The 14,528-nt window shown below is 39.6% G+C and overlaps 1 protein-coding gene across 1 annotated transcript in view; it reads right to left on the bottom strand.

The window, feature by feature from the left end:
* The window catches only part of xpr1b (xenotropic and polytropic retrovirus receptor 1b), a 30,697-nt gene that overhangs the window by 1,854 nt on the left and 14,315 nt on the right, over positions 1 to 14,528 (bottom strand). The window contains exons 3-14 of the mRNA XM_084118991.1: positions 9,417 to 9,518; positions 7,538 to 7,758; positions 7,177 to 7,326; positions 6,928 to 7,011; positions 6,753 to 6,834; positions 6,372 to 6,568; positions 4,004 to 4,183; positions 3,689 to 3,851; positions 3,395 to 3,589; positions 2,982 to 3,142; positions 2,711 to 2,850; positions 2,200 to 2,421 (exon numbers count right to left, since the gene is read on the bottom strand). Of these exons, the coding sequence (XP_083975117.1) occupies positions 2,200 to 2,421; positions 2,711 to 2,850; positions 2,982 to 3,142; positions 3,395 to 3,589; positions 3,689 to 3,851; positions 4,004 to 4,183; positions 6,372 to 6,568; positions 6,753 to 6,834; positions 6,928 to 7,011; positions 7,177 to 7,326; positions 7,538 to 7,758; positions 9,417 to 9,518 (1,897 nt within the window). The remainder of the gene's footprint in view (positions 1 to 2,199; positions 2,422 to 2,710; positions 2,851 to 2,981; positions 3,143 to 3,394; positions 3,590 to 3,688; positions 3,852 to 4,003; positions 4,184 to 6,371; positions 6,569 to 6,752; positions 6,835 to 6,927; positions 7,012 to 7,176; positions 7,327 to 7,537; positions 7,759 to 9,416; positions 9,519 to 14,528) is intronic.

Raw genomic sequence — 14,528 nt, 5'->3', positions numbered from 1 at the left:
TCCATGGAAAGTGCCACAAAGTGTTGAAGTCCATGTAAAAAACGGGATTTATCTAGTGTTTTAAGGATGAAGTTGCAATGCTAATGAAAGAACAAGCTTTTTGATTTTGGTATCTTGAATCTCAGACAATGCTATGGCATCTAAACCAGTTGTTCCCAACCAGGGGGGCTCTGCAAACTTTCAAAGGGGACTCAAGATGACTAAAAATGAAGAGAAAAAGCATTACGATAAGCTAAAAATAAATAAAAATAAAAATATTTCTTATTTTGTTTCACTTCAATAAGTGAAAACCCAGGTTTAAAAAAAAAAAAAGTATACATGAGGCAGCTTCATTTAAAAGTGATTTCTAGAGAAGTCAGGTCAATTAATAAAATCTTCAAACTCTGTAGGCAGTTTAAAATGAATATACACAAGTAATGCCAAGCTCTAAAATATTTTATAAGATAGAAATTAGAAAAAAAAAATCCTTAACATTAATTATCATCCAAGAAAATTAAAACAACTGGAAAAGTCAGGCAAATTCATTGATTTAAAATTCAAAAGTTTGGGATCCCTGAAGAGCGTTCATTTATTAATATTTCTGGACTCTTGAAATGTAAAATAATTATTTGATCCCCTGCTAATTTTGTAAGTTCGCCCACTTACAAAGAAATCAAGGGTCTATAATTTTTATGCTAGGTTTATTTTAATGGATTGAGACAGAATATCAACCTAAAAATCCAGAAAAACACATTATATAAAGATTGTAAATTGATTAGCATTTAATCGAGTGAAATAAGTATTTGATCCCCAAGCAACCAGCAAGAACTCTGCCTCCCACAGATTGGTTATGTGCCCGTGTTAAACACAGATTAGTCCTGTCACTTTAAGAAAGTACTCCTAATGTCAGTGGAAACCTGTCCACAGAATCTGTATCTTCCATTCCAACCTCTCAACCACCATGAGCAAGACCAAAGAGCTGTCAAACGTCAGGGACCAGACTGTAGACCTGCACAAAGCTGGAATGGGCAACAAGATCATCAGCAAGAAGCTTGGAGAGAAGGAGACAACTGTTGGTGTGATTATTCGGAAATGGAAGAAATACAAAAGGAAAAGTCAATCGCCCTCGGTCTGGAGCTCCATGCAAGATCTGGCCTCATGAGGTAAGGATGATCATGAGAAAGGTGAGGGATCAGCCCAGAACTACACGGAGGAGCTTGTTAATGATATCAAGGCTGTTGGGACCACAGTCACCAAGCAAAGCATCGTTAACACACTACGCCCCAATGGACTGAAATCCTGCAGCGCCCGCAAGGTCCCGCTGCTCAAGAAGGCACATGTTCAAGCCCGTCTGAAGTTTGCCAATGAACATCTAATGATTCAGAGAAGGCTTGGAAAAAGTGCTGTGGTCAGATGAGACCAAAATTGAGCTCTTTGGCATCAACTCAACTCACCGTGTTTGGAGGGAAAGAAATGCTGACTCTGACCCCAAGAACACCATCCCTACAGTCAAGCACGGGGGTGGAAACATTATGCTCTCGGGCTGTTTCTCTGCTAAGGGTACAGGACAACTTCACTGTATTGAGGGGATGATGGACGGAAACTTCGAGTTGCAAAGCGACAGCCAAGAAACCTTAAGGATTTTGAGAGTATCTGTAAAGAGGAATGGACCAAAATCCCTCCTGAGATGTGTGCAAACCTGGTGACCAACTACAAGACACGTCTTACCTCTGTGATGCCAACAAGTACTAATGCATGTTTTGCTTGGGGATCAAATACTTATTTCACTCACTGAAATGCAAATCAATTTATAACCTTTTTAATGTGTTTTTTTTCTGGATATTTGGGTTGATATTCGGTCTCTATCCTTTACAATAAACCTACCATAAAAATTATAGACCCTTCATTTCTTTGTAAGTGGGCAAACTTACAAAATAAGTAGGGATCAAATAATTATTTCCCACACTGTAATTTACAGAAACTAAGAATGTCAGGCAATTGAATATTGTTGTGGACAAAGAGAGGAGTCAAAAAGGATGAGAACCACTGATTTAAACCAATCTGACAAAAGTTTAAAATTAAATTCAGCTAATGTAGATTCATTTGACGTTTCTTTATGTTGCATCTATTGCCAGCTGCTTTTGCGGTTCAAAGCTTGTTTTAATGGATTCCATGTCTGGATTTATGTCTGTGTGGTTGCACGTCCTATGTTGCACATACTGGGAGGAGAGGCGTGGTCTTCTCAAGGACATGCTGTAGCTTCTCTTCCAGTTCTTCTTTCCTTTTCTGTTCCTCACACCGTCCTCCTGGTCCATCATTTGCTCCAGCAGCGTCAGGTCATCTGCATTCAGAGGCGCTACTGAGATGTCCCGCACCGCTCTGAACTCACCACAGTTATTCAGGTGTTCGTTCTCCAGACGGAAGAAGTTCCAAACAAAGCGCCTGAAACAGATGACAGATTATGAGGGTAAGTTACTTTACTATTTCCATCTGAAAAATAATATGCCATTCATTTAAGGAGACATTAATGAGGATGGGGGCCTGATGAATAAAAACAGATGAAATGGCTTCTGATTGGCCAATATAGCGTTCCAATAATGCTAAAATACACAATAGCTATGTCATGAAAAACATGTTCATCAAGGAGGTCAACTATTAACCACAGGTTGTGGGTAGGAATAGGTTAAGGAGTCACGAAACCAGGCATATGGATATATGCAGGTATGCTCACCTGAAGACCTCCAGAGGTGCGAGGATAGTGGCCAAAATATCAGAAATGTTAGGGTATTCAGTCACAATCCCAAGGGAAAGCGGAATGGTCCATGCAAAGCGCAAGATTACATCTTCTATTATGGCACAGTAATAGTAAGCCTGTTCAAAGAGAGCACATAAATTAACAACAACGAATCTGTCCACAGTGTAAATGCTGTGGAGGGGTCTGTTAACTACAAAAATATTTAAATAAGTTAACTTAAGTGCCAACAGTGTGTGTGTATTCTTACTTTCTGTGGATATACTATCTCCTCTCTGAGAAGGGTGTTCTCGCCTGCGTTTTTGTCAAACAGACCCCAGTCCATCTTCAGGTCCCAGATTAAGGTGTAGCAGGAATTAATGATCTTGCAGACAATCATTATATACAAGAAGACCTGACCTTCCTGAAAACCTAATGATAACAGACAGGAGGTGACATGAGAGAACATCACAGACATAAGAGAACACATGGACTGCACGTTTAGCCACATGACGTTCCTCAAGGTTCGGTGTGTGGTCCGCTTTTAATCTCTAAAAAAATATCATACACCATATTTTACCTGACAAAGAGTGCCTTTCACACTTGTTTTGAGTGGAAACAAAAAATGTCATGTTGGGTAAACAAAGAATTGCAGGTAAAGAATGTAACAGCTCAGGTGCTTACTTTCATGAGTCTTATAGAGCGCATAAAAGATGACCACAAAGAAAGTAGTGGAGTATTTGCCAGCATTGACCAGGTGAGGGAAGGCACGCTTTGTGTCCCGGTAACGCCTCAGGCACTGCACAAACCGGAACCAGGCAGGCAAACACTGGATTACAGCTCGTACTCCATATGAATATGAGTGACAAATCGCTCCGCCTGGTTTGAAAACAAAAACACATTAACATGTCATCATTAACTGCCCAATAAAAGCATGATTAAATTAAAATGCAAGGACATTGATGTGCATCTGGATACCTTTACTCAATAGCTTCCCCTCAGAATTCCAGGTCAGCTCTATACTGTAGAAGCAGATCATGTACTCCAGATCCATCAGAAGCACTACTAGAGAGTTGAGTTGGTCAGCCAGCCAGAAATCTGCAAACCCAACTCTGTGAAATGGAGCTGTGACCACTCGAAACTACGAACAGAAAAGGGTGGAAAATAAAGGAGAAGGATTTGACCAATTCAATCAATAATTTACAAATGGAATAATGTCTCATAAAAGTGCAACCTTGAAAATAACAACGAATGCTGCTGTGTGATATGTATTTGGATTCTCCTGGCCCTTACCAGTAATTTGAGCAGCCAGAAGCGAGATTTGTAGTAGCATGTTTTGAAAGGGTTGATAAGGAAGAAGAAGAAGAACCCATAGAGAGCTAGAGGGTTCACTTGTATAGGGATCTTCGTGTCCTCAGCGAAGAGGCAGGACAGAATACTGACGCACCAAAGAACTCCAAGGAAACCAGCAATCTGCACAAAAACAGAGTGAAAAATGTATGCATATTTAAATATATAGGTTGTCGTCATATCATAGTACTTAAAAACCTTCCATATTTATACCTCATAAAACATATATTTAAACCCATATATGTCAAAAATGGATCCCACCTTCTGTGAAATCTGACATCTTTACTAAGAGAAGCACAGTTTAAGTAATCTAAAGATACATATTCAAGTACATCCCTGTGCCAAAGTGTTATTGAAGGTTTTTTTTCCGATAGCCAATTCAAAAGAATATATTTTCTTGCACAAAATGATAGAAACTTATAAAGCATCTTTTTGTGTTTATCTGTAGTAATGTCACCATGTATTAAAAACAGCATATACATTGGGTCACAGTCCGTGTTAATAGACAAGATAGCATCTAAGTCCTACCGCAACCCAAAATCTGAATCTCCCTACAAAACCGAAAACAATGAATAAGATCTCTCTCCTCTGTTTCACATTTCGGGCACATTGAGGAGCTTGTGCCTCAGAAAGGGGGAGATGAGAGCTCAGTGTAAGATTTTAAGTTCTATTGCTTTTACTTAGTTACATATATTCAGGGTCTCTGCATTATTCCAGGCTTCCTCCCATTGATCGACTGTGATTTGTACATTAAGTATTCTTTCCCATGTCTCTTTTAGAAATTACACATCTGAAGAACCACAATCCTTAAGAATCTTGCAGAAGGAACTTTTAGATTGTCCAGGTGTAGAAAAAGCTGCCTCTCCACAATAGCAGAAAAAATCCTGCCGTGGGATGTTGTATTTGTCGACTAGTTGGTCAAATGACATCAAAATGTGTCCATTAAATAATCCCTGCCATGAGGTGAGGCCCTGAATCTGAAGCCTGAGTCTACAGTCCCCAGCAGGAAGTCAGTGACCACAAATAGGAGTAAACGCTGATGTGAGCTGAGGTCTATCCTCCAAGCGTCTTATAGACTGCCATACATTGACAGTACAAATTGTGATAACAGGGTTACTGCAAGCGAATTTCAAGGATTTAAATCTATTGAGAAAAAGTAGATTTATTAAAGGAAATTTGCTTGATGAACTTTTTTTAATCAAACCACACGGATCTGACCATATAAATGAACTAAGCCAACCATTCAATTTCCTAATGGTTTTATGTGTGAAGTTTATCTGAATCATTTTAATGGGGGGTAATCTCGGAAGAATATTCATCTTCAGAAGAGAGATCTGACCTAGCAAATAAATAGGAAGAATATTCCACCTTTCTATATCCACTTGAATGCACTCAAAATGCGGGAGAAAGTTTGACTTTTACATCTGTTCAAAGGAAGGGTTAGTTATATCAAGCCCTCAGGAAACCATCTGAAAGGAAAAAAGGGTAGTGTTTGGGCTATTTGTTTTAATCCACCAAAGGATTGTCCATGATTTATTGAAATTAATTAATATATCCTGAAAAAATGCCAAATCAGTCAATCGTGTCTATAAGAGCTGGGGGTAGATGTTTCAGGATTCACCATTAAAATCAGAATATCGTCTGCGTACGGGTTAATCTTGTGTTGGCTATTTGCTACTGTTAACCCGCAAATGTTAGTATTTATTCTTATAGAGACGTCTAAGACGTTTGATCGCTAAAGTGAATGATAAAGGCGAAAGGGGGCAAACTTGTCTCGTGCCTCTCACAACTCTCGCACAGCAGAAAGAGGCTTGTGATACAATAACTTGACCCATTTGATAAAATGCTCACCAAGACCATATTTATGTAACATATGAAATAAATATGGCCATTTGATGCGGTCAAATCCACATCTAACGAAATCACAAGGCCATCTATTGATTTCTGCTTAGAAAACTGTATCAAGTTCAGTAACCAATGCAAATTATTGACTGAGTTGCATACATATTTTTATTTTATATTGTTTTTAGCAAGGCAGAAAATATGACAGAAGCTCTGCACTGCAAAATCTATAAAAGCATAAAGAAGCTGTCAAAATACTTTTTTAATGTGCGCAATCTGATTATTTTAAATGCACTTACACCCCTCCCACCCCCACACTAACAAAATAAGTGACCCGAAAATGTACAATGTACAATTTCAAACTGTAATTTTAAAATGTTATATTATCACAAGTCTCCGCTTGTCTTTATTTCACATAACATAAAAATAGCATTCACTGTACAACTTCAATGATAGATTTACAAGTTACCTCAAAGAGATGTTGGTGGGACAGGTTGTTGCGGGGGTTGAGCTCGAATATTAAGACGTGGTTCACGCCAGCCTGTCTCCAGCCGTATGTGTTGATGCCCAACAAGAAAAGGAATTCGATGAGCAGGAAACCACCCCGATAAATTCTTACCAGGGGCCACACATTCTCCGCCTCTCCACTAAGCAGTTTTCCCACAACTACAGGTGTGCAAAACATGAAATTGTTAAAATAGCAAAAGTACTGAATCCTTGAGAAAGATTCAGAGCTCAGGGTTATATTTCTGTTGTTATCCATCTTGGATGTGGTAAAGAAAAGAAGAAGCCTTGTGAAATTTGACTTGATAAAGTAACTAAAGGCAAACCATCATTAGAGGTTATATACCTGTGATGATGACTGTGACTGTTAAAGCGACGAAGACGCCACAGTAGAGTCCCACTCTAAAAGTGGTCCATGCTGGTGCAGGCTAAGATAAAGAGCACAGGATGGTGAGAGGTTTATGTCCTTTTAACAGTACTAATGAAAAGGTGTTTTTCTAGTGAAGGTCACAGTGTTCTACCTGCGCAGCTCCCAGTGGGGGCACTCGGAGCCTCTTCATAGCTTTCTGTCGGTCTCCTCCTTCCAGCTCTGCGGTAACAAGAGCCTGGGGATTTGAGAACATGCTGTTAGAATAACTAACCACTGTGCTAGTTTGATCAGGCCGTCAAATTCAATTCCTCTTTAAAGTAGAAATGAGATGAAGTATATTATGTTTTAAATGCTTTATGCTTAAGTGGAATGAGTCATTTCACTGTTAAGTGTACGGTACCTCGGTTTCAGAGATGAGCTGAGTGATCTTCTTACAGGTGTAAAAAGGAGCCACTTCAACATGAAGCTCACGCCAATCAGCACCTCGCATCGTCTCAAAGATCTTGTCATGCTTCTTTAAAATCTTCCGAAAACCTGTGAAGTTTAGATTCTGACAGGGAGAAACCATTACAACTCTAAATGAGACTGATGTATAAGTGAAAGAACAGCTAAAAATGTATAAAAATCAGAGAATTAAAAAATAATTAAAAAAAGAATATGACGCTAACTGGATATTTAAATAATATGGGAATTAAAAAAACAAACAAAACATAACTGAGTGAATAAAGTTCCAAACATCAGTTTGTGTTGTGCTTTCAGACCTGGTAGTTCTGCAGCAGGATAAGGCTGAGGTAGAACTCGCTGAAGGCCAGCTGCAGGTCTTTGATATTGCGATGTTTGCAGCGCTCCTGCTGCGACAGGTGGAAGACAGCGCGACGACGGCGCAGGCCCGTGGCCCGACGGCTCTCCCGCTGTGCGTCCAGAGACGACTGCAGCTCATTCTGTAGCGTCGCAAAACGCCGCTGTGCTTCGGCGAGCTTCTCTGTGTCATAAAAGGGAAACATCATGTATGTAATGAAGCTGGATGGATGGAACTATGATCAGCAAGAGAAATATTAGTCAACACAAAATTGCAAATGAACAGTAACCAATCTACTTTCCTGGCCTACACAATTTATTTTAGGTTGATGTCAGCAATTCCTTCTACCACCTCATTCTGAGAAGCGATTCCCACTTTTCAAGACCAGTTTCCCAAAGAATAAAATCAAATAACTATCCACTAGGGCTGGGCCGATAAATGATATTGAATTGAATTAAATTAATGTAGAGAACTATGATAAGCTCTGGACATTTTTACTCGATATGGATTAATCTAACAGCTTATCACACACCAGAAATAAACACGTCAACATCCAGTCAGTGCATGTTACTAATAAGTTATTTCTGAGTGTCTCTTTGTGAATGAACAGCGCGGTTTTGTCTGATACACAAACTCACACACGTGAGGCTCACAGTGTTTTCAGCGTTCAAATAATAGGCTAGGTGAGTGAAATTATATTTATATCGTCTTGCTGTATAAATGTGTCATTTTCTGTCATTTTTTTGTCTAAAAGTGACCCAAACAAAAAGCCATTTTAAAAAAGTTCCTTGGGAGGGGATCCGACCGCTAACATTTAGTGTGCCTCTATTTTAAAACCCACCAGCAGCCACAATATACGGTAAGGGGCCGATCACACCTGACGCGTTTTTTGCAGTGAGAGGCGCCTTTTTTCAATTGGTTTCCTATGGCAGCGAGCGTTCTGCGCGCTGTTTTACCACCTGCTGCACCTTGTGTTTTTGAAGTTGAAAAAAAAAGCAACTTTCATCACGTTTTTTTGCACTGTCCAATCGAGTGAATGGAGAGGCGGGCCTTCCGTTTTAGTGATGAAAGCTACAGTTGCTTGAACGCCCGGAGAGTGCGATGATGGAGGATAAACTTGTGGTGCTCTCACGGGTTAACAGGAGCTTAACGACTTCACGAACCATAACTACCACGTTAACAAAGTAAATAAAGTTAATAAAAGGTTGATTTGACATTTACTTGACTGACAGGACAGCTGTTTCAGTGGTTGCCTAGCAACATAAAAACCGCAGCGCACTGCTCGTTCTGTGTGATGGTAAGTGCTGTGCACCTTGCGTTTTCGAACCTGAAAAACACGTTAGGTGTGATCGGGGCCTAACAGTTTCTTTTAAGGTGACGTAGTGACACGTACTCCATGTACTTACTATAATAATAAAAGTAAATTATACAAGGTACCAACCCTAACCCAAACCCTATCATAAGTACATGTGGTTAATCAATATTATGCGTATTTGTGTAATTACACTGTAACAAGAACAACTTCACCTTAAAACAAAGTGTAACCCAATATACAACTGGACAAGGACATAAATGAAAGTAAGAGAACCATGTGAGTGAGAGAAAGAGAAAGCAGGTGGTTATTTAATGGGATATGATAAAATAACATGGTTTAATAACCTGGTTTAATGGCAGTCCTGGCTTTGAATCAGGAGCTTTACTGTCTGTTTTCGAAAAGTTAAATCTCTGTGTGATGGGTAATCTGTCACTGTAAATACTAATGACAAAAAATGGAAACAACAGGGAGCAGACACAAACAGTGAGCTTTACCTCAAACAAGTCTAGTGTTTACACATGGTTACCTGAATAGAAAGTGTTGATTTTGGCCAGCTCCTTCTCACATGTTTGGAAGAACTTCTCCTCAAACTTGGCATAGTATCTCTTGACAGTGTCTTCATCTGTGACTAAAAGCAAGAAGATAATGTGAAAATGCAATTGAGGAAAAACAAAGAAAAAGATGGGAGAGAGATAGAAAGAAATATACATAGGGAAATATACATATGAACATAGGGAAAGAAGAAACCTGTGGAAAACATTGTTCTGTCTCACAGCTCAAAGGCCTGAGGTTGTGCGTAAATTTGAGGGAAGGAGAAAACAAGCAGAGCTCTTTTTTACAGAGCAGTACCTCAGATTCTCATGTTGGGCCTTGTGAATATGTTCTCTGGGTCTGAAACATCACTAAAACGTAGCAATTTTTGCGCACTGCCCACAGAAAATACTATTCTTGTCCAGATCACAATTTCTTTGCAAGAGATCTCAAGGACATGAGTTTGGCTCAAGCATTTAGAGAAGATTTGAATGAACCTTTTTGCAAGTTAAACCTGATTAAAATAAGGGACAAAAACAGCATGAATCAAATAACGTCATCACCCAGGTTGCGAACATTGGATTACACCCTTTTTAGGCTGTAAGCTATTGGGGATACTCTTTCACACCAACAAGAATCAATTAATCTTGTGGTAATCTTGTTGAATTACCAGGACATAAGTTAATATTTGTGTGCGTGTAAACCATGATATATAATTTTCTAGGATTCTTTGATGAAAAGAAAGTTCAAAAGTATAGCATTTTTTTTGTAATGTCTCAGTTTTTTTGCAACACTGTATTTAGTGTCACTGTTGATCAATTTAACGTGTTAAATTTGCTAAATAAAAGTATTCATTTTTCTCTAACTTTTGAACATCGTTTGTGTTCTGCAGAAGAAAGAAGTCTGTCCAGGTTTGGAACGATATGAGGGTGAGTAAAACGACTGAATGTTAATTTTTGGGTAAACTAACACTTCATGGAATCCCTGTATAATTATTCTGCGTCATGTCTTTCCAAAATCCTTAGTCTGAGAACCAAGAGTCAAGGCTAATTAAGTCAATTTGGTCTTAAATCACAATAATCATAACAGTTCATGGGTCATGGCTTCAAACATTTACAGTTAGAGGGCATGTGAAGTTTCTGTTGACTGTAAATACTTTTGACACCATAGAGACGTAACTGCATGATATTCCTCTCCGAGGGACAAAACACAGAGCGCAATGACAGTAAGTCTGGCTGATACTGTCCAGACGGACAGACAATGAATCACTATCTCAGGACTCTCAGACTTGGGAAAATGACTCATGGCTTGAAATACCTAAACTGGGAGCATTGCCTCCTAAATTGTGAGTTTCACACTAGCCAAGTTTCCATCCAGTTTTTGCTCTGTTTTATCATTGACAAAGTGAATATGCGTTAAAAAAAAAAAAAAAAAAAAAAAACATTTACCAAATTTTCTGTCTCCAGCCGGTTTTCATCCAATTGGCCTTTTACCGATAAAATGGAGTGAGCAATGATGTCATCCTTTGTCGCATAGAACCATTTTCAGAAATGAAACTTAGGAATTTCACACGGTTCCGGTATTTAAAAAAAACACTACCAGCGTCAGTCGTCGAGAAGCGAGCAGAGAAAAACAGCAATTTTCATGGACAAAGGTAAAGTACTCCTCTCAGAAAACACACAAATAAAGATACCTTTAGACTAGGCTTGGCACGATAATCGGTTTTACACGGTGTTCAGTCGCAACACCGGTTTCATCACTTGCCCACCGCAGCACCGCAAAACATTTTTTTGTAAGCAATTATGCAGTATCCGTATTTTCTGTCACCAGTTGACTAGCGTTGTATGATCACGCTCAACCATTCAAGCGCGACAAAACAAGAGACCGCGCTGTAAGTCCTGCCTGTTACACACACACACGCACACACACGCACGCACACACGCGCACACACACACGCGCACACACACACGCGCACACACACACGCGCACACACACACACGCGCACACACACACGCGCACACACACACGCGCACACACACACACACGCGCACACACACACACGCGCACACACACACACGCGCACACACACACACGCGCACACACACACGCGCACACACACACACACGCGCACACACACACACGCGCACACACACGCGCACACACACGGAAGAGACGCGCGTCAGTATCAAGTTCTCTTTTCGGCCTTGAACAAAACATAACACACAAATTATGCCAAAATGTCCGTTTGTCATGTGTCCTCATAAGAGCAAATGATTTAAATAATATCATAACTGAACGTAGAGATTTGTGAGAAAATGGGACGCGTGTCAGATGGAGTGTCATTAATGTTACTCAAAGAACAAAGGTAAGAGAGTAAATTAGGCCTAGTCACTCAGACCCGGCGCCAGGAGGATTAGTATACCGGTAGCCTAATAATCACGAATGCACTCTTTTGTGTGCATGAATGAATCTTTTAACACATCTCCGACGAACGGCTTCTTCACGCAAAAGAAAAACTCTTCATAAAGCGCAGTGAAATTCATGTGGCGTTTTCCTGATGGAACGAGGTTGTTCGTTAACTTCATTTTATACGTGCAATTCACACAAGCTCTAAACGAATGCGAGACTGCTGCGATTAGTCAAACTTTATTAATGAAACAAAATCAGAGGGAATAGTTTCTTTAATGTATTTTTTATTTACTTTTTACCAGTTGGCCGGTCACAAGGCTTTCATAGTTTTCAGTTAGGCTAGTGCGGAGACCAGGGCCGGGTTTCCCGATAACGATGTATCTTAGCTCTTAAGAGCGTTCTGTATGTGCAAGGTTACGAACGCTCGCCGCAATTCCACACGCGTTTCCCAAAAATGCACTTAACATGAATGCGCGAGAACGCGTTTTTGTGCTACTTAAGAGTCGCTGTCCATTCGCGAAGTGCTGAAATATAACCTAAATAGAGGACACTGACAACGCGCTGAAAGACAGGACCGAGCAGGTAATATTTAATATGAAACAAAGTCTCAACTTTCAAATTTGGTCAGTAAAACAAAAATAAAATAGGCCTACCGTTTTTTGTCTCTTTAAAGTTAAAGCCAAAGCCAAATCCACCGAAGTTAATCAATAATTCTTCTGACTGCTTTGTCGCACAACAATGGTGGAATTTGATTGGTTAGATCGCATGTCACTCAAACTCAATACGAATGATGAATTGACGCCATGTAAAAAAAAAAAATTACATCACTCTAACACCCCCCACCCCGGTAATACCGGTGTTGTCACAAGTCGGGAGAATATTATCACCGTCACATCTCTACTTTAGATGTTTAATCACTATTTGGAGCATTGGGATCGCTAGACGAGGGCTTACTGAACAAATTTTTGTCAAAACCTCAAATTCGACCAAAATTTACATTTTTGACTTGTTTTGCCTGTAGCCCGAAATTATTGACTCATTTTGCCAGCACGGGTCACATACAGTTGTAATCAAAATTACTCAACCCTACTGCATTATTCATTCACGGCATTTGAAGTATCGACATAGAAGTTAAACGGGAAAAGATTGTATCGACATTTGCAAAGTTTTATCAATAATTAGCATTTCCATCAGCTACATCGGTAAACACAAAAAAAAACTTTGGATGGAAACCTGGCTACTGGCGTACAGATACATTTTAAGTGTAACTCTTAAAACAAGGAGGCAAACGGCGAGAAAACCGTTACATGAGTGGGCTCACAATGTGTGTAGAATCCACAATGCGAGGTGAGGAGATAGAGGGACGTTTACTTTACACACAATATTACTCATGTTTCATCTGTCAGAGCTCAAGTACTGTGGCAGGTGTGTTTGAAAAACACCATCATCTGACAAAACTAAAACAATGTGACTCCCAGCTGTGATTCTTGAAACACTACACTCACAAAACAGCCCATAATCCTACACTTCCAAAACAAACAGTGTTTGACCGACAGCGGTTTATTAGGCTTCCTTCATAAATTAGCTACAATGTTTTTCAAATGATTCATTGATGTGCAAGTTCTATTAGGTAGATAAGATTTATAAGGAACTGCTTCCCTGATCAAAGTACTAAACAGTCATAAGTGTTTAAAAATGATCTGAGCATGCAGTTTTCTTATCACATGACACTTATCAGTTACTATAAAACCCTCAAGTAAACATGTAAGAATTCTTTTGGGTTATGATGGCCATACGAGGTTTAGCGAGTTCAACACTTTGAAGTGAAAGGGTTACGAAGATTCTGGGTTATTCTCACAACAAACTGTTTGATCTGATCTGATCTGATCCTGTGTTAATACTGGATTACTCCAGCTCTACAGCAGGGAGTCCCTCTCTGTATTGGTTTAGGTAACCCTCCCCAGTGAGACCTTCAGCAGGGTCATTGTGTCTGGCCTGCTATGCAAACACACGGCTCAGTTTCATATCAGCTCGGCAGGGATTAACATACACAGCTCTCCCTTTTGGCTGGAGCTCCTGAGAGAGAAAATAAACTACAGTGTCTCTGTACTTGAGAACTTTTGAGCTGAAATCTTCCAGGGAATGCATGACCTTGGAGAAGGAACCTCTGTGATTATCTACAGCACACAACAGTTATGGACTTTTGACTAGTGATAGATCGATATATCTGCCAAATGGCCATTTTTACATTACTGGCTGATAACAACATCTGCAAAAAGTCACTGAAAAACCCTGATTCTTTCGTCATTCCAGGTCTGTGATTAAACTCACAAAAAAATAGCTAAAACTAGGGCTGCCACACCTAACCAATAAAAACGACAATACAAATAATTGACAACTAATGTCACTATTGATTAGTAGGGTGTGTGAGCTGTGCATGCAGAACCTTCTTCAATTACATAACTTTACAGTAATGAAAAAAGTATTTCTACAAACAAACAAAAAAACACAGATGGAGAGCAACATTGACAGGGTTGATTAGCATATTTATTTGAAATTCTACTTGTAATGCAATGTGATAATGGGATTTTGCAATGTACTTGTGTACTAGGATGATATCTCCATTAAGAAATCTAGAGACCATGATCTCACTCTGAAGTACTGACAAATAAAGATGGGCATAATCGCTCACGCAACT

Source organism: Abramis brama (genome assembly GCF_963993115.1).
Source record: "Abramis brama genome assembly, chromosome: 7".
Classification (NCBI taxonomy): Eukaryota; Metazoa; Chordata; class Actinopteri; order Cypriniformes; family Leuciscidae; genus Abramis; species Abramis brama.
This window is presented reverse-complemented; position numbering and strand designations above follow the sequence as displayed.